The sequence below is a fragment of the Lissotriton helveticus genome, chromosome 3_1 (assembly GCF_964261635.1).
Source record: "Lissotriton helveticus chromosome 3_1, aLisHel1.1, whole genome shotgun sequence".
Lineage (NCBI taxonomy): Eukaryota > Metazoa > Chordata > Amphibia > Caudata > Salamandridae > Lissotriton > Lissotriton helveticus.
The window spans coordinates 614,861,964-614,888,645 of NC_136061.1; the positions used below are offsets into that span (position 1 = coordinate 614,861,964).

At 47.7% G+C, this 26,682-nt stretch overlaps 1 protein-coding gene across 1 annotated transcript in view; it reads left to right on the plus strand.

The window, feature by feature from the left end:
* VWC2L (von Willebrand factor C domain containing 2 like) overlaps window positions 1-26,449 on the plus strand; it is a 551,961-nt gene extending 525,512 nt beyond the window's left edge. The window contains exon 4 of the mRNA XM_078683714.1: window positions 25,810-26,449. Within this exon, the coding sequence (XP_078539840.1) occupies window positions 25,810-25,958 (149 nt within the window). The 3' untranslated portion in view covers window positions 25,959-26,449. The remainder of the gene's footprint in view (window positions 1-25,809) is intronic.
* Window positions 26,450-26,682: the final 233 nt, after the last annotated feature.

A 26,682-nucleotide genomic window follows, 5' to 3' on the forward strand; every position in this document is an offset into this window, starting at 1 on the left:
AAATACAGATGGAAATGTCCCAAAAATAAATACCATAAAACCAGGAGGTATAATTATAAGTTATAAAACACTACTGTTACGTTTGTTTTTACTATAAAAAGTATACACATGTTTTTCAAATTTACTTAAAAAACACTAAAGGTTATAGGGATATTGTAGTTAGATATTGACATTTAAAAAACCTTTGAAATTCACTGAAAAACCATAGGTTTCAGGCAGGTTATAGTTAGGAATTATCATTTAAAAAACCTTAGAAATTCACTGAAAAAAACATAGGTTTTAGGGATTTTATGGTTAGCTGGACATCTCACTCATGCAAAACCATTCAAATTCCTCCGTTATAGTTAGTTGTACTAACTGTAACTCTCGCGCTCGCAATCCACTGATGATGATGTCACATATTACATCATTCATGACATGGTCAGTGACATCACTAATGACATCTCAAATGACATCACTGATTACATCATCTACGTGACAATCAGATACACCTCATCATACAGTAGTATAACCTTTCATCACTCACTGTAAAATACAGAGTACCATATTTGAATCCACTGACACAGCAATACAAGTATCTAAAAACCCACTCAGTGATTCCTAGATCTACACACACATCTAATTAATTCTCAAGCCAACCTGAAATGAATAAAAGCAACCCCTGACACAGTGTTTCGCTCTAATTAGAGCTCTTCAGAGAGGTATAGCTTTGTCCATACACAAGGGAGCACCCAGTATTAAGTCAAAACAAAACCCTTTCAGGCATAGAGTGACGCATAAATTATGCAAAAAAGGAGGAGAGAACTCTGGGTAGGTCTCAGTTTAGGTGGAAAGCAGCTCCTGTTAGAGCACTCTCAACACCAGCGACACTCTAGATCTGCTCACCTCAAATGTCTGTTTTTCTATCAAAGTTTTTAAGCATAGGATTAGACAGTGCTATCCATGCCGAGATAGAAAATGACAAAGTCTTTCGCCATTTTAAATGGCGAAAGACTTTGTCATTTTCTATCTATGCCTGAAAGGGTTTTGTTTTGACTTAATACTGGGTGCTCCCTTGTGTATGGGCAAAGCTATACCTCTCTGAAGAGCTCTAATTAGAGCGAAACACTGTGTCAGGGGTTGCTTTTATTCATTTCAGGTTGGCTTGAGTTGGTATTTTACCAATTCAAAGCTGTAATATTGTGCCTGGAGTGATAAATGGCTTTTGTTATTTGACAGCTCGGCAAGGACTGCACTGTACTAGTCCTATGCTTAAAGACTTTGCTGTTTAAATGGCGAAAGACTTTGTCATTTTCTATCTCGGCATGGATAGCACTTTCTAATCCTATGCTTAAAAACTTTGATAGAAAAACAGACATTTGAGGTGAGCAGATCTAGAGTGTCGCTGGTGTTGAGAGTGCTCTAACAGGAGCTGCTTTCCACCTAAACTGAGACCTACCCAGAGTTCTCTCCTTCTTTTTTGCATATATATATGTGTATATACAAATATGCATACATATATATATGTATGTAGGTGTGGGTGTGTATGCATGCGTGCGTACGCGTGTTGATATTGATGCAAGCTTGAATAAGCCGGAAATAGGCAATAAAATTAGAACATGGGCCCTAACATCTCTTTAGTGGGGCCCAAAAATGCTGAAGATGACACTGCGCACTGTTTTTCTTCTATGAGGGAGGAAAGCTTCAGTGTCCACTTCATGTCATGCACCTCTTCTACACAGAAAGGACTCTTCTATACGGAATGGAAGTTTGCGGGCTGTTTTCTCCTGTTCTGTGATTTATTGAGCCTTGAACTGCTGCTGCTGGTGTTGTACCTGCTCCAATGGGTAAAGGATGCTTTTACTCATGCTCGTACACTCGGTTGTGCGTCTAAAGGAAGCTTGTGCTTCTGCCTGCGCTGTACCTCAGTGTAAAGCATCCTTGCACAGCCTGTGCACTGCCTTCGGTTTCCTTTGCTGGTGGTGTAGGCATGCTGCCTGTAGAATAAATGCAGATCAGCAGGCTCACGGCTCGGAAGACTGCTTCCGCTTCAGACAGATAAGGATTGCAGAAATTTAATGTACTCTCTGTGAAGTGACTTCAAGTGATGAGATTTCTCAGGCAGGGCTACAGACTGAAGCTTTGCATTATTTATCAGCAGGGAAGCTTTGTGTTTTTCAGGAACACGAGCTCTTGACATGAAGCCCCTGACACTTGAGAGGAACAAGGTACAGATTGAGCGGCAGACTCTGTTAGCTGCTCTTAGTTGCAGAGTTATGAGCATCATGTTCTAGAATGTGGGGAACAAAAGGAGATGGTAAGAAGAGGATGAGGTGGGGTGACTCGTTCTAAGCAAACCTTGGCACAGTCAAATCGATAAGGCTGAGGTTTTGACTTTTTTCAAGGCTTTTGGCTGTTCGCATAAAAACCCATGCAGCAAGACACATGCATGCATGGCAGACAATATTGCAATTGATTTTCATTACTAAAAATCCATTGCAAAGTGGCCACCCGAGGTGAACGTGTTCATAGTGATGCATGTGCATGTTGGTGCACGCACATGCGCGGTAACACAAGACGGGCTTTCCAATATACCATTCTAACATGGGGGCTGCCATGTTAGAATTGTAGATTAATAAATGTAAAACAGAAAGTAATGAAAGGGGACAAGCAGCTCCATAACATTTTACAGCTGTCCGGGCCTCACAAAAGTAAATACATAAAGTAAACAACAGAGCAGGAACATGGTGAGCAACATCAGGGAGAGGAGGTGGAAGTGAAAATAAAGGCACACACGAGGGGGAAGGTAAACAAGCATTTGCATAGCAATTGGTCTCGCATTTGCGAGAGTTAGAGCTATTGGCGTTGTAAATGTATTTTTTTTTTACTTATGTGTTTTGGATTGGACTGGATGTATGTGGTGTGTAGCAGAATTATGTGGCATGGTGGCCAGTGGAATTATGTGGATAGTACTTACGTGGAATTTACTGTACAGGAGTTGTGTGTAGTGGGATTGTGTGTTATGGAGAGTAATTATGTGGTATGGTATTTTGTGTTGTACAATGTTATGTAATTGAGTTTAATTATGCGGTGTGCTGTTGAATTTTGTGGTGTGATGTGGAATTATGTGGTGCTGATTGTATGTATGTGGTGTGTTATTGAATTGTGTTGTATGCTTTGTTGAATTATGTAGTGTGTAATAGAAATGTGTTGAGTTGATTTGTGTGACGTGGACCTGTGCTGATTGGAATTATACGGCATGGTGTGGAGTATATTTATGTGGATTGTTGCTGTGTGGTATAGATTGGTTTTATGTGTGGGATATTTATGCGGTAGTGAGTGGAGTGTTTTTATGTGGAGTTGAATGAAGTTGTGCTGAGTGGTATTATGGGTGGTGTAATTATGCTGGGAAGTTTTGAATTGTGTTGTGTGGACATTTTGTCTTCAGCATTGAACCTGGAGCCTTAAATATATATGCACACATTAATGCCAGCACAAGGTAAGAGATTAAATAAGCGTAGGGAAATGAAGTGTCCATCTCACACTCACAGCATGGGTACATTCAACTCATGTTATCAGAAGCCTTAAAATGTGTCTTATTTCATGGTAATTGATTTCAGCAGTGGCTAAGTGATGTGAGCCTTCTTCTTGGGGAACACATTAGTGTCATTTAATAAACAATATTAATTACCACTATTTTACCCGGGGAATTGGGTGGAGAATGCGTGTTTTTGAAGGAAGCCTCAAGTGACCCAGTATAATACACTGGATAAATCCTAAGATGTTTGTCTGAAACATTAAAATTATGGGATCTGGGAACATTCCATACACAAGAAAAAAGTAAGCATTGACACAACCCATTGTTTCTGAGTAGTCATAGAGAAGAATACGTTACCACAACCGAGAATATATGAGGGAGGGAAAGAGAGCAGAGAGGGATGCAGTTTTAAAATCGGAAGAGGTTCTAGAAGAAGAGGCGCTGGAAGAGGGAAGACTGGGCTTGAACTGATGGAGGAGAAGCAGGTGCTGGCGCAGGGAGCCAAGCTAAGAGGGGTCAAAAAACTGGGAAGGGCACCAGGCTTGGAATACTAAAGCTGATAAAAACTGAACTGGCAACAGGTTTTATTAATTAAATATGTGTTTGGTTAGGCACTGGCAATAATCTTGTGGTGCCTTTTGACTGCAAAGACAAAAACATTAACAAACCTGACCATAAACTAACTAATGAGTTCAGCAAGATAGAGTGAGCACCCTTACCCTGCATCTCCCATAAGATAACATTGAGTTTACTTATTTCATTTCCCAAATATCGATATTTTAAGGTTGGATGGACAATAGTGAGATAAGTAGATTTCCAGGCAAGGGGATTTCTCTGGAATGGCGGAGGAGCTGGGACAGAGTCAGTCAGGGCCGGACTGGGAACCAAAACCGGCCCTGGAAAAGTGCTCGGTCAGCCCCCGCTCCCCACTCGGGAGGGGCGGGTTGGAGGTGCCGCCGAGCGCTTTGCTAGGGCCGGTTTTCGACCGATTTTGTTGCAGGGCCGATTTTGCAGCTATGCTATGCTGCAAAAACGGCCCTCTAACAAAATCGGCCCCCAGGGGCTCAAAATCGGCCCACACCCTTGCGGCGCACCGGGGGATCGCCCGGTGCCCGCTATGGCCAGTCCGGGCCTGGAGTCAGTCGTACTTGCAGCTGTCTCCGAAGACGCCATTTGCAGGAACGCATATGATAGATGGGCCTTATAATTGAACCTTCATCTCTGTTATGGGCCGAAACTTTTTGGGAGTTCTGGCGGCAGAGATTTAAAATGCAGATTACCATAGTACAACACGGTGCAGCTATTCAAAATGCTGCATCTTGAAGCTTCACTGCAGTGTTTATTAAATCCATCATGTAACAAATGAAGCACTGTTTTAATTTAGAAGTAGCAAATATATATATTTAGAAAACTATTCCCCAGGGCCCAACTTGCAAAAGGTTCCACGCTCAAACCGGTGTTTTGTCTCCTTTAGCGACTGGTGTGTGTGTGAGATGGCAATCACTAGATTAAAGGATCTCCAGTAAGAAACTAGTAGAAAACCAACCGGGGAAACGCAAACTGCTTGCCAGTTGCGATGCCAGGGGATTGCCGCGGGGACGAGTGCCGGCCTGTCCTCGAGACAATATATACAGTGCATGCGGATTCTCTCAGAATCAGCATTTGAGGTTAAAAAAAATGCTCATGTACCCCTTTTTGCAAAACAAATTCTCTACTTGTTTTAGCAACAGTTTTGGGCATTGCTACGAGGTGGCAGTCCCAGGAATTATATGGCATCAGACCCTGCATCCCTGCAAGGATTACACCGTAAAATGCCGATCCTACAAATCACAACCAATAGCCATCAGTCCCCTACGGCTAAACACGCAGGTGTAGGCCTACTCAAAACCAAATATTTTATCCAGAGCCTCTTGAGTAGTTCTATAGCCATGGCATCAAATAATAAACGGCAGCAGGCTAGGCTGTTCCCTCTTAACTGTCCTGTTTGCTCTTACCAGGTGGCTGCTGCTCATGTTTGCTGTAACAGGGCACTGTGGGGTGGGGAGCCCCGGATTTGTTGCAATTGTGTGCCAATTTACATGTTTTGCCCCAGGAGCAGGATCCAGCATTGAACAGCCTACAATTTCCAGAGAATGTGCGCTTGACCCGTTCCCTCTTTCTCACTCCCCCCTGCGCACCTCGAAAGGGCTGTTTGAAGTTACACCTCCCAGACTGGAAAGAACCCCTTCCTGCTGACTTCCCACCCTGGTTATCTTGTGTGGTATTCCTTGTTCTGCGGAGTATGCTTACCCATATGTTCCATCCAAAGTTGAACTTCCTTCCTTCTCGTCCCAACCCATGACGGGGCACATGGCCATCTTTTTCCTAAACTCTCGATCATAGTTCTACCAACCCATGCCTCCCCACTTGAGGGCCTCATTGTGAATGGTCCGGGAATATTGGAATAAACCTGGGCCCAAGTCTGGGTGTTTTTCCATTATTATTGCCGACAGTATGGAGAAAGCCTCCAAACCGTTTTCTATTGTTTTTTCCGGATGGCTTGATACTTAACTTTCTTCTCCTCCTCTGTCCCACCCATCTTCCTTGTGTCTAAACCATCCGGACTGTGCATTAGGAGTGTGAAAATCAATGAAGTTCTGTCGCTAGACCCCCCCTCCTTAGCAGCCAAGGGGACCTGTCATGCTAGGGAGCAACGACCAGACAGCAACAGTAATAAGAGGCGGGATGACTATTGCCGTCGGCTGTACCTTCTGGGTGTCCATGCTAGCAGCAGGTTGGGCGAAGCCCTGGCCATGAGCCACTGGGGGCACTGCAAGGGGAGGGACTGGTGTACCTACAATAGCCACTGGATGGGCAGGGGGAGGAGGCGGGGTAGAGTCCCCCACACTTTTGCAATTGCTTGCACCCCCTCCCCGCCGCTGGCTGGGCTACTGTGAGTCGGCAGGGGGCCGTGACCACCAATACTGGATTCAAATTCTGACATGAAACTCATCATAGTGTCCATGAGCTTACCCATTTTGTCCGTAGAATCAGAATTTTTTGTGGCTGCACTACTGTCTGTCATGGCCACTGTCCCCGGGCCTGGGCATAGGGAGGGTGTTGTTGCTGGGGCATCTTCTCGAGGGGTTGATTGCACTCTTCCTCTAGGTGCTGGCGGAACAGCAGAGAAGTCCTTATTTGATCGTCCTGCAAGCCCGTTTCGGCCTTGAAGGCTCTTCGTCCGTCAAGATTCCCTGCACCCACGCCAAACAATTGGTCTTGGCCATCTGCATGAAACCACCCATTGGGCATCCTGCGATGTGCTGGTAGTGAATCTTCCACAGGGGACATCTGGGAGAATGGGGGAGAGCCTTGGCTAGCCATGCCTCACCTTGGGATCGGCGGCAACCGAGCAACAAATGTATTCGGTGTATTGACCCTGGCATGACCTGATGATGTCGCTCGCCCTACTAAAAGATCAATGACTACTCCGACTACGAGGATAAAAAACAAAACGTTAAAAGCTGTCTCCCCGCTGAATATTGCAGTAATGCTGAGTCGACCTCTAAGGGTTGCCAACTCCCTGCCCCCTCTACACTGCCGTGCACTCTTGCCCACCCCGCAGGAAGTTCATGGAATGGGTGCTCTCTTGCTGACTCCCCAGCCTCGCGCTCCATGCATATCGCATACCTGAGAATGTCCCTGCGATACCTCTCTCCTACGAGTTGGCAGCCTAGTCACAGTTCCCTCCTCTTGCATACATGTTGATCCTGTAATAGATTACTTCATTAATCCCTTCACTCCGATCCCCTCAAATGACCTATGCTGCCCCTTGCTAAGCCGCCACTAGTGCCGCAGGGTGTCTGTTCAAATCACCCTGTACCTGCCAAGGACAACCTGGTTCCTTTGTGCACGCTCACACTGTCGCCGTTCACCATAAGCCTGGATCTGTAACAGCCAGCTGGGGACAAAAAAAGACAACAGTTAATGCTCAACTCCCCTTCCAGCATGCAGAGTGCCCCTGATATCCTGCACCTGTATCCTGCTGCCGAACAGGGAGGGTCTGTGTGCCAGCTGCATGCCTCCTCATGCCTTGAAGCCCATTGGAAAGGGTGCCTTGTGCAGTGCAACCCATGATAAGCCCCAGTTTAAAAGCATGGCATCCACCAAGAAGGGCCCGTGCACCCAGGAGCACCCTCCCCGTGTGCCGGGTGGAACACCACTGAGGCCTGCCACCTAGCACGTTGCATAACCCCAAACCCAGCCGCCCAAGTGTGCACTGTGGCAGGGGTTGGCCCGGCTCCTACCGTGAGGCGGGAGGGCCCGCCAGCTCATGCGGCACCCTCCCTGCGCCTCGAGCCCACTACCTGGGGCCTGCAGTGTCATGCATCCCCTCCACATCATTGCCACCCCAGCGTGCTAGTTGCTGGGACTGGGGGGAGTGGCTGGTTCCTCCCGTGGTGGGGAGGGCCCACATGCTCCCATGGCACCCTCTAAACACCACAAAACTAGCCCTTGGGCTCGTGCCTCAAGCACCCTACGAAGGAAGTAACCTTGGCTCTACCCCTGACTTAGAAATCACAATCATGGGGACACCAGGATACAGACACCCAACCCTTGAAATGCCCTGCTGGAGGCATTTATGCAGCTGTTCACAGAAGGATCCATCCACCCTGTCTGAAGACTGATCATGCTAGCAGGAGTGCACTTAGCGTATCAGTTCAATCAAAAGCTGTTTCTACCTGGTCCCAAACTGGGGTCCTTTCGCACCCGAAATCCAAAAATGCAGCACTGCGCATCCCATGCTGAACTGTTGACGCCCCAGTGTGGCAGTTGCTGAGGCGGGGCAGACTTGCTCCTGCCATGCTGGGGAGGGCCCACATGCACCCAAGGCACCCCCTAACCGCATCCCATGAACTTGGAGGAAACCGCGGCATCGCACTCACATCGTAAATTTTGGTATCCCGAGATTAGTCCCCGCCCCAGCTCTTAGTTGTTGGGGCGGGGTGTGGCAGGGTGACTATTGTGTCGAGAAGGGGCCACAAACTATCGCAATCAATCAATCAATCAATCATACCATTTGTATAGCGCACTACTCACCCGGGAGGGTCTCAAGGCGCTTGGGGGAAGGGGTATGCTACTGCTCGAACAGCCAGGTCTTGAGTTGTTTCCTGAAGGCGAGATGGTCCTGGGTCAGCCGAAGGTGGATGGGGAGGGAGTTCCATGTCTTGGCAGCCAGGTAAGAGAAGGATCTTCCTCCGGCGGTGGCTCTTCGGATGCGTGGTACGGCTACGAGGGCGAGGCTGGTGGACCGTAGCTGGCGGGTGGGCGTGTAGAAGGTCAGGCGGTCGTTGAGGTACTTGGGGCCCAGGTCGTGGAGAGACTTGTGTGCGTGGGTGAGGAGCCGGAACGTGATCCTCTTGTCGACGGGGAGCCAGTGCAGGTTCCTCAGGTGGCTGGAGATGTGGTTGCGTCGGGGGGCATCCAGGATGAGTCGGGCGGAGGCGTTCTGGATGCGCTGGAGTCTTTTCTGTAGCTTGGCTGTGGTTCCGGCATAGAGGGCGTTTCCGTAGTCCAGTCGGCTGGTGACGAGTGCCTGGGTGACAGTCTTCCTGGTCTCGGTCGGGATCCAGCGGAAGATCTTGCGAAGCATACGTAGGGTGTTGAAGCACGATGAGGAGACGGCGTTGACTTGTCTGGTCATCGAGAGGGAGGAGTCCAGGATGAAGCCCAGGTTGCGTGCGTGCGTGGTCGGTTGGCTTGGGTGCGGTGCCCAGGGCTGGGGGCCACCAGGAGTCGTCCCAGGCGGAGGGCGAAGATCCCAGGATGAGGACTTCCGTCTTGTCCGAGTTCAGTTTCAGGCGGCTGTCCTTCATCCACTCGGCGACGTCTTTCATCCCTTCGTATAGGCAGGTTCTGGCGGCGTCGGGGTCTCTGGTGAGGGAGAGGATCAGCTGGGTGTCGTCGGCGTAAGAGATGATGTTGAGGTTGTGCTGGTGTGCGATGGGTGCAAGAGGTCTCATGTAGACGTTGAAGAGAGGGGGGCTGAGTGAAGATCCTTGCGGGACGCCGCAGATGACTTCGGTGGCCTCGGAGCGAAACGGGGGGAGGCGGACTCTTTGTGTTCTTCCGACGAGGAACGAGATGATCCACTCCAGTGCCTTCTCTTGGATACCGATGTTGCTGAGGCGCTGGACTAGGGTGCGGTGGCAGACAGTGTCGAACGCAGCGGAGAGGTCCAGGAGGATGAGGGCCACTGTTTCCCCCTTGTCGAGCAGGGTCCGGATGTCGTCGGTGGCTGCGATGAGGGCGGTCTCGGTGCTGTGGTTGGCTCTGAAGCCGGACTGCGAGGGGTCGAGGGATCCGTTCGTCTCAAGGAAGGCGGTCAGCTGTCTGTTGACGATCTTCTCGATGACTTTAGCAGGAAAAGGGAGGATCGAGATGGGGCGGAAGTTTTTGAGGTCGGTGGGGTCCGCTGTAGGTTTCTTCAGGAGGGCGCTGAGCTCGGCGTGCTTCCAGCTCTCCGGGAAGGTGGCGTGTTGAAGGAGGTGTTGATGATGTTCCGGAGTTGGGGTGCGATGGTGGAGTGGCCTTGTTGAAGACGTGGTGTGGGCAGGGGTCGGTCGGTGATCCGGAGTGGATGGTGTTCATCGTGCGGGTTGTGTCTTCGGTGGTCACCGTGGTCCAGGTGCGAAGGGTGGCGGTGGGGGGCGTGGGTTCCACAGTTGGGTGCGTGGGTGGTGCGCCGAAGCTGTTGTGGATGTCGGCGATCTTGCGGTGGAAGAACGAGGCGAGGGAGTTGCAGAGGTCTTGTGACGGAGTGATGTCGTTGGTGCCGGTGCTGGGGTTGGAGAACTCCTTGACGATGGTGAAGAGTTCCTTGCTGTCGTGGGCGTTGTTGTCCAGTCGTTCCTTCAGGGATTTCTTCTTGGTGGTGCGGATGAGCTGGTGGTGCATGCGGGTAGCGTGTTTGAGGGCGGTCATGTTGTCGGTGGTCCGGTCGAGGAGCCAGGTTTTCTCGAGGGTGCGGCAGGTCTTCTTGGAGTCCTTGAGTTCGTCGGTGAACCAGGATGCCTTCTTGCTTCTGGGTCTGCTGGGAGGGTTCTTTAGTGGCGCGAGGTCGTCGGCGCAGGTGGTCAGCCACTGTGTGAAGTTGCGGGCTGCTTCGTTGGGGTCCATTGTGTTGGCGGGTGTGCTCTGGCTGAGGGAGGTGGTGAGCTGGTCCGCGGTGATCTTGCTCCAATTCCTGTGAGGTACCTGTTGCGGGTGGTGGTGGGTCGTGGTTCTTTTGAAGCTGAAGTGGACGCAGCTGTGGTCGGTCCAGTGGAGTCCGGTGGCGTGGCTGAAGGTGATGTACTTGCTGGAAGAGAAGACGGGATCAAGCGTGTGGCCGGCGTAGTGGGTGGGGGTGTTGACCAGTTGCTTGAGTCCGAGGTTGGCGAGGTTTTCCAGCAGGGCGGTGGTGTTGCGGTCCTTGTTGTTCTCCAGGTGGAAGTTGAGGTCCCCAGGAGGATGTAGTCAGCGGAGGGGAGGGCGTGTGGGCTGATGCAGTCTGTGATGTCTTCGCTGAATTGTGTGCGTGGTCCCGGGGGTCTGTAGACGAGGGTGCCTCTGAGGGTCGTCTTTGGGTCGGTGTGAATCTGGAAGTGGAGATGTTCGACTGCGGCGAAGGAGTCGTTGGCGTCGGTCGTGATGCGGATGGTGTTCTTGTGGACGATGGCGATGCCTCCTCCGGTCTGGTTGATGCGGTCCCTCCTGATGATCTTGTACCCGTCGGGGATGGCGATGGCGATGTCGGGTGCAGAGGAGGCATTCATCCAGGTTTCCGTGAGGAAGGCGACGTCCGGTGATGTAGCGTCGAGGAGGTTCCAGAGTTCCACGGCGTGTCTGTGGACGGAGCGGGTGTTGAGCAGGATGCACTTGAGGTGGTTGCTGCTGGTGCTTGTCTTGGCGGCTGCGGGGCAGGTTCGGAGGCAGGTGAACTTGCAGGTGCAGCAGGTGAAGGGTCCGTGGGTGCGGCTCGGGGTGGCTCAGCAGCAGGCGTGGGACCGGCCGGTATTGAGTGCGTTGAGAGTGGCGGCGTCGTAGGTCAGTCGGGTTGTCTTGCATCGGCGGGGAGGGCCAGGGGTCCTGGCGCTGGGCGCGGTCCAGGCGCGGACGGGCGCAGACGGGCTTACCTTTGGCGCACCTTCGGCGCTCAATCGGTGCTCCCACTGCGCGCGTCCGCTGCGCGGTCGCTCAGGGGGCTCATAAGTAAGGAGCCGAGAGGTCGGGTCAGCTGGGTGTCGGGAGCGGGGCGGCCAATGGGCAGGAGGGCGGCGGAGTCGGCGGAGGTCTGTGGCGGGAAGGAGGTCTGAGGGCGGCTCAGCGGCGGCTGGGTCGTCCGGCGGAAGGGAGCAGCACACAAGGAAGGGGGAGGGCAGCAGAAGGGGGGAAAGGGGTACACTGAAAGAAAAAAGGCAAAAACAGAAGGGAAAAACGAATGCAGCAGCAGAGGGGAAAAAGAATACACCGAGGCAACAACGAGGCAGCAGAAGGGGGTAAAAGTTAGCAGAAGGCAATAACGAGGCAGCAGGAGGGGGGAAGAGTGAACAGGCGGCAGCAACGAGGCAGCAGAGCAGAGCTCAGGCAGTCAGGCAGTCAGCGGGCAGGAGCAACGGAGTGGGGGCGACCTCGGGGTGGCTCGGCAGCAGGCGTGGGACCGGCCGCAGTTTCCTCCTCTCTCCCTCTGTGCAATCTGTTGCCGTCCTAGCGATCTCATTGTGGTGAATACCTGTCCCCCTAAGCTGTGGTTCGGGGGGTGGGCCTGACCTACTCGCAAGTGCCCCTCCCATGGCAGCCATTCCCCAAAACTGTTCTCCTGTAGTGCCGAAACCACGACCATAGCGCTAGTACCAGCACCCCGCAAACAAATGAGCCAACCGGCCCCGTCCACCAGTGCCCCCTGCCCTATCGACCATTCCCGACATAAAGAGGAGGGGTGGGAGGAGGCCCGGACGCATCGCCCACGGCCGCCCACCCCCATGTGCATTCCCCAACCACAACGCCACCTTCTGCTCCGAGAGAGGCTGACTCTGGACCAGGGGAGCTGCATAACCCCCCAGCCCTCTAGCGAACACCAGCCCAGGCTATGGCTGGGTGGTGCCGCAGAATGGAGGGTTGGGGGTGGGATCACAGACTCAGCGCATTAGCAGCTCCGACGAGCGAACGTCTAGACGGTGTGGAACCTCGGCGCGAAAGACTCGCTGGATGGGCGCGAGAGGTAAATATACCTGGCCCCCAACCGCTCGGCGCGCTGGAAATGACGACAGGAATCGCTGGACCGCGGAGGTCCAGACACTAGATCCGTCAGGTTTTTTCCCAATTTGGCACTAAGGTGCCCCCTCCAATGGGGGCCGTCGGCAGCCTCAGTGCATGGGAAGTCTCTCAGAATCAGCATTTTAGGCTACTAAAAATGCTAATGTACTCATTTTCGCTAAATAGATGCTCTACTTGTTTTAGCAACAGTGTTGGGCATTGCTAAGAGGTGGTAGTCACAGGAACCATACAGCATCAGACCCTGCATCCCTGCGAGGCAGTGCTTAATTTGAGCAGGTGCTTTCAGGTGCTCAGCACCTGCACTTCTTTCACAGGGGATACAATTTCTGAACTTTCAGGTGGTGGTCTCAATATTAAATGTTCAATTCAAAATAAAAAGAATAACAAACATTGCATGGTGACTGACTGGTAAATGTTCATAGGCAGGCTGGCATACGCCTGTCCAGGCAGGCATGATTGTGTATCACCCCGTTAGTGATGATGTCATCACGCTGATCAAAAATCCAAGAAGTCATTGACAAACTATGGCTTGCATTCTATTCCCCTAGTCTGCTGCACCCTGCCACTGCCTCAGCCTAAACCTCCCATTGAATAATTGTAGCTGGGGGCTGGCTCATGACAGAGTTGAGGCAAGGAAGCTGAAAGAGCGCATTTGGAACTTGGGAGTGAGGGCTCTTGAGGAAGAATAAATGAAAGTAAGTGTGGACTTTCCACTTGTTGCGTAGGCCAGAGTAGCATATCCGGCAGCCCTGCATTGCTGCTATCCTCAATGTGATCGATGAGGCTGTGGCCCAACACAACTTTTCTGTGCCATGGCATCACCAGTAGAATCTGTGCGCTGTACCCCAGCTTGGTAATAGCTGAGGGTGAGTAAGTCCAGTAGGCACCACAGCCATACTTACCAGCATAGGCAGCATTACTGCTGGGGACAATGCCTGTGCTGTAGCAGGCAGGATCACAGCAAGCTAAGTAGTGGATGCCAATGCCCTCGCTATCCCTGGACCTACTAATTGCAGGCAGCACTAGCAGTGACATGTCCTGCTGTGCTCAAGCAGCCGCCTGTTCCACAATAAAACCAGTCATACCACACTGATTAATATATGTAAAAAAGCATTTTCATTTGGTGTACATTTTGTTTTTGCACTCAGTGTAGGTAAGAAAGTAAAACATCGTCCGCTTCTTTAGGAATGACAACAGGAAAACGCAGAGTTCAAAATAGCAGGGACATGTACAGGCTGACGACAGGGGTCACAGGCAGCAGCAGTGTTAGAGATGAGAGACAGCGAGAGTAAATAGGAGAAGAAACAACAAGAGAGGAGAGATAAAACGGGGCAAAGTAGAAGAAAAGGAGGAGAGCAAGTCAGATACGAAGAGAAAGCAGCCATGATGTGAAGAAGAGAGCATTAAGAAGAGAGAAGATAGAATGAAAGGATCTGGAGGGCAGGACAGAGGAAAAAAAGCAGATAAATGATAAAATGGAGACACAGCTAATCACTGCTAGAGAGTGATAGTAAAGAGCCAAGATTGAGGGGAGAGAGAGCAGAGCATGGATAAAAGTGAAGAGAAATAAGGGCAGGGCTAAAGTGAATAGAGGGCAAATCAGAAATACTGGGTTTGACAAAGGTGATAGAAAACAATTAGAGAGGTGAGAGGATAGACTCTTAGAGCCAAGACTTAGGGGACAGACAACAGATCAAGGTTAGAAGATAGAGTCTGAGGCAGTGAGAGTGTTGAAAGTGGGGCTCACCGGAAGTAGACGTGTGCGGTGGCCTCCTTGGCCAAATTTTCAGTACCTGCACTTCTTTTTTTTACAAATTAAGCACTGCTGCGGGGATTACACCACAAAGTGCCGTTCCTACAAATCACAACTAATAGCCAATTCTCCCCTACAGCTAAATACGCAGGTGTAGGCTTACTCAGAACCAATTATTGTATCCAGAGCCTCTCGACTAGTTCTATAGCCATGGCCTCAAATAATAAACTGCAGCAAACCCCACAGTTCCACTATATCACGCGCAAATTAAATACCAGTACGTTATGAAAAATCTGAACGAAAACGAATAGCTGGGGACTGCTCACCTGGCAGTGCAGGGCAGGGCTGGGGAATCCACTCTGGAGTCACTGTGGACAAGGGGTTAACAATGACTCCTATCAGTTGGGTCTTCAGTGTCAGCACACCTAAAGGGAGAGAGACACACATGTGCAATCTCTCTCTTCCAAGCCGTGAAGCAGGCGTAATCTGTTGGAAAAAGAAGCCTGAGTCAAACCTAACCTAAGAAATGGTAGTAGCAGGCAACAAACTACCTACAAAAGCGTAATTTGTTAATACAAAGCAGTGCCAAGCCCTGGCCGGGTGCTTAATGTGATAAAACGGGTGGTTAGGGAGTATGTGAATAGAAAAACGCTGCCAGTTCACGAGGCTGGTAAATGGAAGCAGCTGACGCATTCCTCACAGAGATGTCAAATTGTACCATGTCAGGTATGAGTAGTTGTCCCCATCGACAGGCGGAAAGCGAAGCGGCTGCACCTGAAGCTGTGTCGGCTGGAAACAAGAAAACATCTTCCCGAAAAAACTAATAAACAATAGAAGCAGGACAAAACTGTACTTGTGGCGGTGCTCATGTGCTAAAAAATGTAAGTGGTATAGTGTTGCATTAACTATTAAGGGAGCAGCAAAGAAGAGTGATGCTGCACTGAACCAAAGAGAAGGCAGCTGGGAGCAAACAGCCACATGCATCATTGTTGCCGTTTGCGATTCCTTAATTGCGAAAATTAAGGAATCACAATTAAGGAATCGCAAATGGCAATGCATCAAAAATTCGCAATTTTTTTTGCGATTCCTTATTTTTCCTTATTTGCGATTCCCAATTTTGCCAATCGCAAATAAGGAAACCCTTTACATTGATTCCTATGGGCCTAGAGGCCCATAGGAATCAATTGGAAGGCATTCTCATTTTGCAATTCGCAATTAAGGAATCGCAAAATGAGAATGCAATTTCAAGGGTGCACCTGCACCCCTGAAATTAAACTTTAAGTACATTTTTCACACACACATGCCCAAAGGGAATGTGTGTGTTTAAAATGAAACTTTCAAAAATGCACTTTTGTGCATTTTTGAAAGTTTTCGCAAATTAGCATGAAGATTAACTTCATGTTAATTTACCACTTCCAAATTGCGATTTTTTACCTTAAAAAAATCCTGCATTGCATTTAAGAAATCTTTATATGGCGAAAAATGCAAAAAAGGGTAATGCATCCCAAATCTATGAATTGCATTCGCAAACGGCCGATTTTTGCGATTCGCACCGTTTGCGAATGCAATTCAGTTTGATGCATGTGGGCAAAAGTCCTTTATCAAATACACAGGGTCTTGTAGAGGTACATGCGTGCTGCCGATGCATGACCTAAAAATCAAGGAATTGTGACCAGGAGTGGACAGTAAACAGAGGGAAAATTAGAGGAGCACACATGGGGAGAGGGCAAGGAAACTTGCATTCTCAAGCTGTGCTAAATTTAAAATAAGAAAATAGTCTTCCAAATAAATATGCAGTGAAATAATACTACTTATCCAGTCAGAAGACTGTGAGACCAAAATTATCCTGAATGGGACAGCTACAAGAAGAGGGAGGAAAGCTAGCAAATCAAGAGCAGACAACAGAGATAGACAACAGAGCCAGCCAATCATGGGGAAGGGGCTGAAGTAAAGTCCTCTCTATGTATCTGTATTATTTTAGAAACAATAAGTCTGGTAAACAGACAGATAAAGCCATTTGTAGTTGATACTGAAAACCACATGGACCAGCTCACAAAACATTTTTGACTGGCCTCTCATATGTTCTTAGTGGTAAGCGAGGTGCAAACACCCTTTACTACCATAATATGAAAGCCAGTTATTATCGGTGGTAATGTATGACAAAAATATCTGTAGTGCTGCATTATGTTTTGGTGGCATAGTGTTGTGTTGTTTTTGTGCTGCTGTGATTTTTGCGCCATTATTGCAGTGCTTTGTTCTTGTTGTCTTTCATTTGTTCAAATATTTTGGTGTGTTCTACCCTGTTATGATTTTGTTTGAGTGGTATTTTTTTGTGTGTTATAGTTTATGCCTTTTTCTGTTGTTCGCAATAATTACCTGAGGTAGTATTAATCACAAACTCACATGAAAGTTGAATAGTTATTGCTTTATTGGCCTATATTAATATAATTAAAAATTATAAAATAGCATAGCGCAGAAGCGCATCCAGTCCCAACATCTTTTCTGTGTCTCATCAACATTCATAGAGAAACCCTGACATGTCACTGTAGAATCTTACTTTGTCATCTTACTATGTCACTACTAATAATTCATGCACACAAATACAAAATATACATGACTATACCACACTACCTTGGAATCAACAAATGTTGCTGCTTAACCAGCCAAAGAGCAACAGCTTCACTGTATGGGCCAGGAACAAACAACCATTAACCCTCCATTTCTTCAACTGTCTAAGACATCTCAGCCAAAAACAGTAGCAGATACCTTGCTTAAATTTAGTACTTCTGGTACTCTCTTTATGTGGTACAGCTCCATTTCACCCTGTTCTTATAATGTCATCTTACAGACCAGTTGAGTGGGTGGAAATGTATGGGGTCTCTGGCATCAAAGGGCAAGTCTAGAGAAGTGGGGGAAGAAACCATTCGATAATTCAATGTTCAAGTGACAGGTATTGTCTGACACAGAGTGTGATATTTTAGACCCCAACTTCATTTATACTATTAGCCACATGGCAAGAAAGGAAAATGAGAACAATTCCCCTGTTTTAGTAATGAAAGTAAAAAGGCATAATATGGTTGTTGTGGCCCCTCAAATCTCTGGGCCCTCATGCCACTGCACCTGTTGCACTATCAATAGCTACTCCCCTAGGCAGTAATGCGCTTTACAAGGTGCATGAGAGGCGACATAAATAGTTACAGGAATACGAATATGTTTGCTATTGGAAGAAATATATGTTACAAATTAGGTTGACTGGGGTGTGAGCCCTGGTCAAGCAGCTAGTTAGGGCAAGGCACAGCAAACCCCAAATTAAACTTTACTCACCCCCAAGTAGCTTGGCGGAGAGCAGTCAGGCTTAACTTAGAGGCAATGTGGAATGTGCAACACTTGACCCAGTAACCACCACACAAACAAAATCCCACATTAAGTTAGAAATATGGAACCTAATTTAATAAATAAAACCAGACCAAAACAACAAAAATCCAATTAGTAGAACCAGAGTTTTGAATTTTTAAAGAATGAACTGTAGAATAGCACCTAAAAGCAGAAAGCACAACTGTGGCTATCTGGTCGCACTAAACCATGTCAAAGTCAAAAGTTCATGCCAACCATGATGGAGCACAGGTCGGATACAGTGCCAGAATAGTACCACTAATGTTTTCCCTTATAGTTTATGTCCCATTCACGTTGGAGAGGGTTGCAGGGAGCAAGGAGATCATCTTGGGTGGTGGTCGGTGTGGCACGAAGAGCAGGTCGGGTATTATGGACGGGAGGGCTAGAGCTTCATGTGGTTATCCTCTGTGCGCAGTTGATGCTTGCTGTACAATGAGACGGGATGGCGGCTGCTCAAGCAGATTTTCGAAGTGAGCGCGGTTCTGGTATGAACGGGTCCTTTGATGCACACGCATTTGGCGATGCAGCGCGTGCAACGAAATTTGTTTTATTGATTTAATTGTCTACTTACCTGCATTCATCCATATTCTGGTGTTTAATACCTCCCACCCTGCCCCTCCCCCGGCCCATGTCACCACACAGCAGCACTCCCACCAAGAGCCGCTACTGCTCCTCCTCGCTTGCTGAATGAAAACCATAAATTCAAGAAACGTACGTTCCTCTTATTCCCTCTCCTTCCTTCTTGCGCCCCTCTGTGAAATGGTGCCTAAAAAGAAAGAAACACTTTTGCTGGAAGTATTGTCTTGTACTGAAATTATTCTATTTTAAAGTGCAGTCCTGGATGGAAAGAAAAATAAGGTTTAAAATACAAAAAAATAAGTAAATAAAGCAAGACAGAGTGGTCTCAAAGAGACAAGATTGGTTTTGTTCATACCCAAACACATTAACGCCACTTTACATAAGAGGGGGAGGGGCTGGGGCTGCCAAGGGTTACAAAGCTGATAGCAGCAACACGGGAGCAACCACTCTAAAGTTGCTGCTGCCTACGCGAAGCGCTAAGCCCGCTCTGTTTTAAAAATTGTTATTGATTGAATCTGAAAGTTACAATTGAATTGAGGAATTGATGCACTGCTATTTTAAACCTTAACTCACCGCGCCAAAACCCGTCGCCACACCAGCTCAACTCTCTTCCTGGTAGAGCTGCCACCATAGCGCCAATCAGAGAAGAGGGGGAGGGTCTGGGGCTGCCAAGTAATGCAAATACCGGCAGCAACGCGAGAGCGCAGCAGACGTGCGCAAAGGGCACGCCGGCAGCGCGCCAAAGGCAAGCCCGTCTGCGCCCGTCCGCGGCCGGCTGGGGCAAGGGGCAAGCCACTATGCCCAAACCACTACCTACTCCACAATCCAACTGAAATTACTCCACTCCTACAATCTAGCAATCGACCAGTGCTGTCGGGCGAACATTGGCCGCAAATGGGATAATGGTAAAAAAACACGAACCTTAAAGCTATAAACAAAGTAAAACCCCTAACAGTTACCTATCTAAATACCTGCTCCTTGGTCAGACACCAACTTGAAATACACAACCTACTGGCGACTGAAGAACCAGACATCCTACTACTAACAGAAACCTGGCTAACACAGGACTCAGCCCCTGATATCCTAGCAGCACTACCTAGCAACTATTACATACTCCAAGCTAACCGCCACCAGGGAAAAACTGGAGATGGGGTAGCAGCTATAATACACAAAGACTTAAAATTCTCAGTACTTACCCCCCTTGAATTACCACAAGTAGAGAACCTAGCGATTAAACTAGAGTCCGATTCTGCCCCGCTAGTATGCGTCATACTTTACAGACCACCGCAGAGCATGCCTCAGTCCCCTCAGTTCCTGAGCGAACAGATGACACACCTCACAACTAATCACGCAAAAATACTACTCATAGGCGACCTCAACTACTGGGCCAATGACCCAGCAGGTGGACCTCACTCGGCTGAATTAACGGACCTACTTATGGGGCTAAACCTGAGCCAGCACATCACCACCACTACACACAATAAAGGGCATACTTTAGACCAGGTAAACCTGACTATGACAAACTTATATGTAACTCCTTGCATCTGTTCAGATCACCATCTTATTAAATTCTCCATAAATAACCTTGCTAAACTTAAAATCCCCCCACCGGACCCTGGATACTTTAGGAGCTGGAACACCACCAACAAATGTCAATTTCTCGAAACCCTGGCCAATACAATCCCCATCACCCAATCCTCCATAGATGAGAATGAGAAAAACTTGGCAAAGCCCAGAAATGGTTTTCCACAGACCTAAAAGATTTAAAACTTGCCCTGCACCAAGCAGAAAGGAAATGGAGACGCAAATATTCACCAGATGACAAAAACACCTATTTAGCAGCCCTTAGAACTTAAAAAAAATCGATACTGACTGCAAAATCCGAATATTTCTCACTCAAAATCCTCACCTCCAAAAATCGATTGAAGGACATCTTCTCAATAATCAATTATCTATCAAACCCTGACAGAGTGGCTCTAAAAACCACACCTTTGCAATCCCTATGCGACTCCTTGAATAATTTCTTCATTGACAAAATTTAAATTATCAAAGCAAGCATACCCATATACACAAAGCCCACTTGCCAAACAAAATCAAAAAACACTCAAAGGTTAAAACACTTTCCTATGATAAGCCAAGAAGTTTTTACAGACCTTATGACCAAAGTAAAATCTGGCTCTCCCAGAGATTGCTGCCCCCCTTGGATACTAAAGGAAGCCTTCTCAGCCTGCCCCGAGCCAGCCATGGCCCTCTTAAACAGTTCACCATCCCGGGCCACATACCTGATACCTTCAAAGAGGCATGTCATCCCTCTCCTGAAAAAACAAGGAGCTGACCCCGGAACTCTCACCAATTACCGACCCATCTCACTGCTTCCATATTTGGCCATTGATCTAAAGGGGGGTTATACCCAGAAAAATCCACATGGGACCTGGGTGCTATATGGTGTAGAGAAGAAGGGTCCCAGTGGAACTTTGTACGTTTGCTTGAATTTATTGTAGAAAAATCAAATTAAATAACAAACAATGTCAATTAATCACAATGAATGAACCATATCACTTGGTAAATAAAAGTGCCCCAAGAAAGGAAGGGGAAGTGGGATAGCGTGATGCTGTGAAGGAGAGAACGGTGAGGAAATAAGGTTGGTGACAATTTAAATATTGCGAACTTAATTCAAAATGAAATACACTTTCATGGCTTCGGATCCCTGAGCCAAAGAAACAGGGGATCGTAGCATATCCCAAAGATTTTAAACAAATATATTCACGTTGACACAAAAGTCTTTGAATTAAATGCGGGAGTGTCAACAGTTGACACTCCCGCATTTAATTCAAAGACTTTTGTGTCAACGTGAATATATTTGTTTAAAATCTTTGGGATATGCTACGATCCCCTGTTTCTTTGGCTCAGGGATCCGAAGCCATGAAAGTGTATTTCATTTTGAATTAAGTTCGCAATATTTAAATTGTCACCAACCTTATTTCCTCACCGTTCTCTCCTTCACAGCATCACGCTATCCCACTTCCCCTTCCTTTCTTGGGGCACTTTTATTTACCAAGTGATATGGTTCATTCATTGTGATTAATTGATATTGTTTGTTATTTAATTTGATTTTTCCATATTTGGCCAAGCTACTCGAAACCCACGTAGCCAAAAGCTTATCTGCCTTTCTTGAGCAGTCAGACTGCCTAGACCCTCATCAAGCAGTTTTCCGCCTAGCCCACTCCACAGAATCAGTGGTACTGTCAGTCCTGGATTCCCTGAGAGAGAAAGCGGACGGAGGATCCTCCCAAGCACTAGTGCTACTGGATCTCTCTGCCATTTTTGACACGGTCGACCATAACACCCTGGTCGACCGTGTCATGGACGCAGGAAACCAAGGACCAGCCCTCAAATGGATAAGCTCCTTCTTAAGAAACCGTTACCAAGCGGTACGCCTGGGAAACTTCACAACCCCCAAGATTAAAAATACTTGCGGTGTTCCCCAGGGCTCCTCACTCTCCCCACACCTATTCAATCTATACCTTCTCCCACTGATCCATGCACTAAAAGAAAGCAAAGTCCAAACCTTTAAGTATGCAGACAATTTTCAACTAATATTTCTGATCAACAACTCCCCTACCATGGTCCACGAATTCCAGACGACAATGCTGTTCATCCGTGACTGGATGACCGGCAACCACCTCAAACTGAATCCGGATAAAACAGAAGTTATCCTCACAGGTGGCCCATCAAACCCCTGGAGCTCCCACTTCTGGCCTAAAGAACTGGGACAATACCCCGTCCCCTCTACATCTGCCAAAACCTTGGGGGTCATAATCAACAATGACCTGACCATGAAAAATCAAATTGGATCTGTGATCTCAACCTGCTGTTTCCAGTTGAGAAAAATAAGGAAAATCAGCAGGTTCCTCAATCAGGAAGCAAAAATACAGGCAGTTCTCGCAATGGTAATATCCCACATCGACTATGCCAACTCCCTCTACTTTGGCATTCCGGCCTATCTTACCAACCGCCTTCAAATGGTTCAAAACCAGGCGGCAAGGCCAAACCTTCAAGGTAATAGGTGCCAACATATCACTCCTCTGCTGAAAAAGTACACTGGCTCCCAATAACCCAGAGATGCGCCTTCAAAGTGGGATGCATCATTTTCAAATCCCTGAATAACAAAAACCAATATTCATCAACAGCCTGATCAATAGGTAAGTCCCCGCCCGCAACCTGCGATCTGACCACAGGCATCTCCTGATCACACCGCCCTTCAGGCTAAAATGCGCCAGGGAGACAAGGTTCGCCACCCTAGGCGCCAAATACTGAAACTCCCTGCCTTTGGAGATCAGATCCTCTACTGACCTCATGAGCTTCTGCAAACTCCTGCAAACATGGCTATTCAAACAGGCATACTAGTAACACCTCAGTATAATTCCTTAAGAGCAGAGCCAAGAAACCAACCCGGTGTACGTGCGCTCTACAAATAAAGTTTAACATAACATAACATAAAGTTTGCAAGTGAAGCACTACCTTCGTTTCACGTCTTTGTATGAACAACATAGTTTTCCCTGGTTGAGGAAGTGCACTATTCCTGGAGGTACTACAATACCTGGTTGATGTGTGGAGTGGAAAATGTTTAATCAGCTATTTTCCTTATTTTAGTTTTTATAAAATGTTCCTTTGCTCTGTGTTCAGGGATGTGATATTTTTAAACCATACTGTTTATGTTTTGTAAAAATATAAGCAATGGACACTGAAACAGGTCCCTTCTGGGCCCTGTATACATCTCCTTAACTTTTCAGGCAAAAACACTAATTGATTTATGGATATGGAGTGTAAAAACGTTAAGGTAACCATGTTCCTGCTTACATTTCATATGCTTTGCTTAATCTTACATTCCCTATGAGTGTTTGCTTTATCCAGGACCTTATTACCTTTTTTTTTAGGCATCATATTACTCGTGTCTAGTGCATAATTTGAATTGCGTCACCTCCATGTGTTCATAGTGGGGCACAGTTGGGTTGCAGCTGAAGGCAGTGCAGGTTTCTCTCAGTGGGGCAGTATGTTGTTCAGTGGGAGAAAAGGATGTGGCACTATGGCAAGAGCTGCCGTACTTGGAACTGGGTTACCAGGTCACTTCTGCCTTCATGACCAGTTCACTCTCCTGAGGGAGCACATTCCCATGCTAGACCTTAGTGGGCCCCACCAGAGCTCAGTAGCCATGGTGTCTTTGCACCAGAAGGTGAACCCTAGCGGTGACAAGTGTGGGTTAACCTTGAAGGCCTGTCCACCACAATCCATACTATAGTTCTCCTACAGTCTTGCAGGCAGGCCTATGAAGTCCTAGAGCGACAGTGACTTTGTCACTGAGTTCACAGGACCCTTGAGGCCAGGCCACTTCACCCATTGGTACGTCCATTGGTCTTGTTCCAACAAAAGAAGTGGACTCATCAGGGGTCGGCAATGCAGGATTTGCATGCACATCAAACTAAGTTTGCAAACTTCACGGTTTCTCTGCTTCATGGGCATACACTTTTAACACATGCTGCCTGCTTTCGGACCACTGGAATTATGCAGCAATGGAGGACAAAATTGTTCACAGTATTGGCTACATTATGCAGAAAAAAAGGCTGCAGCCTAATGCTGTACATTTTCTAACACTTCATTATTTTGACTTTTTACACATACTAACAGTCTCTGCAAAGGCTTTGTCTCATTAGCACCAGTGTAACATACAGATACAGCAATGAGAAAGGTGATCAGTCAGCCTTTGCAAAGAGTTCTCCACTGTGCAGCAACATAAGTCACATTTTTTTTGTTACTTTTGATCTGTTTCAGCTACAAACAATTTTTTGTTTTTTTAAATCATCAGATTATGTATAATGCGGCAAATATGGCAGGTACATTATTATATGGAAAACATTTGCAAACTAGGATATTTTGCTATTCATGTTTGAACTGCTGTTGTGGAAAAAGGGAGAACTGTGTGGTAAATGAAGATGCAGGGTAGCCAGTAGAATAGTTGAAACAGGATAAGGTTTGAAGTAGGAATCTCATGTTACAGGAAAAGATGGCAGTAAGGAAGCAGAAAGGCCCCACTGGGAGCAGCATCCCTGCTGCTAATCAGACGCATTCCAACTGACACTCACTCAAACCAAACACACATCTGCAGGCTGCCCGGGGACCACGAAGGAGACCTGCTAAGAGGGCAGCCGCCTTAGTGCCACAAGAGGCACAGGAGGCAGCCTCCCAGTGTTTGGTACGCTCAGGGGTCTGCTATGCAGGCGGAGTTACAGGGCGATCCAGAGTCTGTAAGGTACATATGGGTACCCCCTGCAGGAGCACAACAAGGGTGCAAAGGCCAAACATTCACACGGAGGTCCTCGTGTTGGACCCTGGAGGAGCGGCGGCGCCCCGTTAGTCCTACGGGTGGTTGTGGACCTGAGCAACCGGGGATTGCCTGGCAGGCTCCGCCCCCTTATGGGGCATGAGCAAAGGGGTGGGCTGTTGGTCCACCGGTAGGAGGGGTCTTCCCTCCAAAAAATATGTCAAACACCATTGGGCAGGGCCACTGTGTAATTTGGCTCCTCAGGTGGCAGGCGGCGAGGGGCTGCCTGCCTTGGGATCGCCCGTAAGATAACCCACCAATGTTGGCATATTTGTAATGCTAATAAACCTGCAGCAATTTTCTCCACAAAGAAGGTGTCTTGTCTGGTTATTTCTCTAGGAGATTTCTGTATGGGGGATGGTGATTGTTGCAAATATTGGCACTAATCATTCTATTACCTGATAGTCACACTGGCTGAGCAGCAGGGGACATATAACTAAGGAGAGAATGCATAGCAAAGACATGAAGATACCACATGGTGCTGATGACAGAAACTGCATGGCTCAGAGGCAAATGGCTTGTGATTCCACTTTTAAGCTTATTTGGGACATTCTGTGATTGGAAACATATTCCACTTTGTGAATGTATTTTAATGTCACTGACTCATATCAAACCTTAAATGAACATATGTATCCAATGGTTGAATTGAATAACTGCAAGTACCCATTGAACTGAATTTTGTGATTGGGTGCAGTTTCACAGCTGGTAGTTTGTTCATATTAGTTTTTTTGCGAATTGATTCACTGTGTGATCTTGGAGAAATGCATATCTATGTTTGATCCCACGGCGAATCTCTGCATCTTTCACTAGGTGACTATTCTCTGCAAAATGACTATGCGCTGCCTCTTTCTACACACCTCTAACTCCGGTCTCTTTCTGTGTGCTTTTTAGGTCCAAACTGCTTTGCAGGAAGCACGATCATCCCTGCGGGCATCGAAGTGAAGGTGGACGAGTGCAACATCTGCCACTGTCACAATGGGGACTGGTGGAAACCAGCGCAGTGCTCCAAGAGAGAGTGCCAAGGCAAGCAGGCACGCTAGGCCAAGGTCCTGCCAAAAGACACACAGACCCACAAGGGGTCATGTGCCACCACACTCTGCCAATAGGAATCGAGGTACACAGGGATCACGAGCAAAAAGACCCATCGGGCAGAAGGGCGCGGGGACATAAATCGACTCTGCCTCTTCGCTATGGATATCTCCAAGGGTTCAACTTGCCAATTCTGATTTTGTACGTGGCAAACCTTGAGGATTGGGCAAAAGAAGAGTGGAAAGTGGTCCATTCAAGCTTGGAGATGACGTCTCAATCGCCCAGAGGCCTTTCCTGTTGCAAGGCCATGAGTTGTATTTTTTGGCATTGTGAGTTTGGACATTGGAGGCCCTCCCAAATACTCCTAGTGCCAGCTTCTTCAATGGGAAACAATGTTTTTTGTTTTTTTTAATTATCATTAATTTGTTTTTCTTGTCGCTGCTTCGATGTTGGGACTTTTCACCCAGCAAAATGTAAAATGTCTGTTTTAAAAAAAGAAGCAAATAAATTGTCTGTGTGTGGCTTTCTTTTCGAACTGGTGGTGATAGTGAACACACTGTGGTGGCACAGTGCAGTGGTACACTATCGCTTGGCTATATTTGACTAGGCCCCCGGTAATCTCATGGAATTCGCAAAGCCATGGAAATACAGGTGATATGTAAAGTATGTGCGTTCCCTCCTCAAGATACAATCAGAAAATATTGAGGCCACACCCTATAAACTTCCACGTGGAAC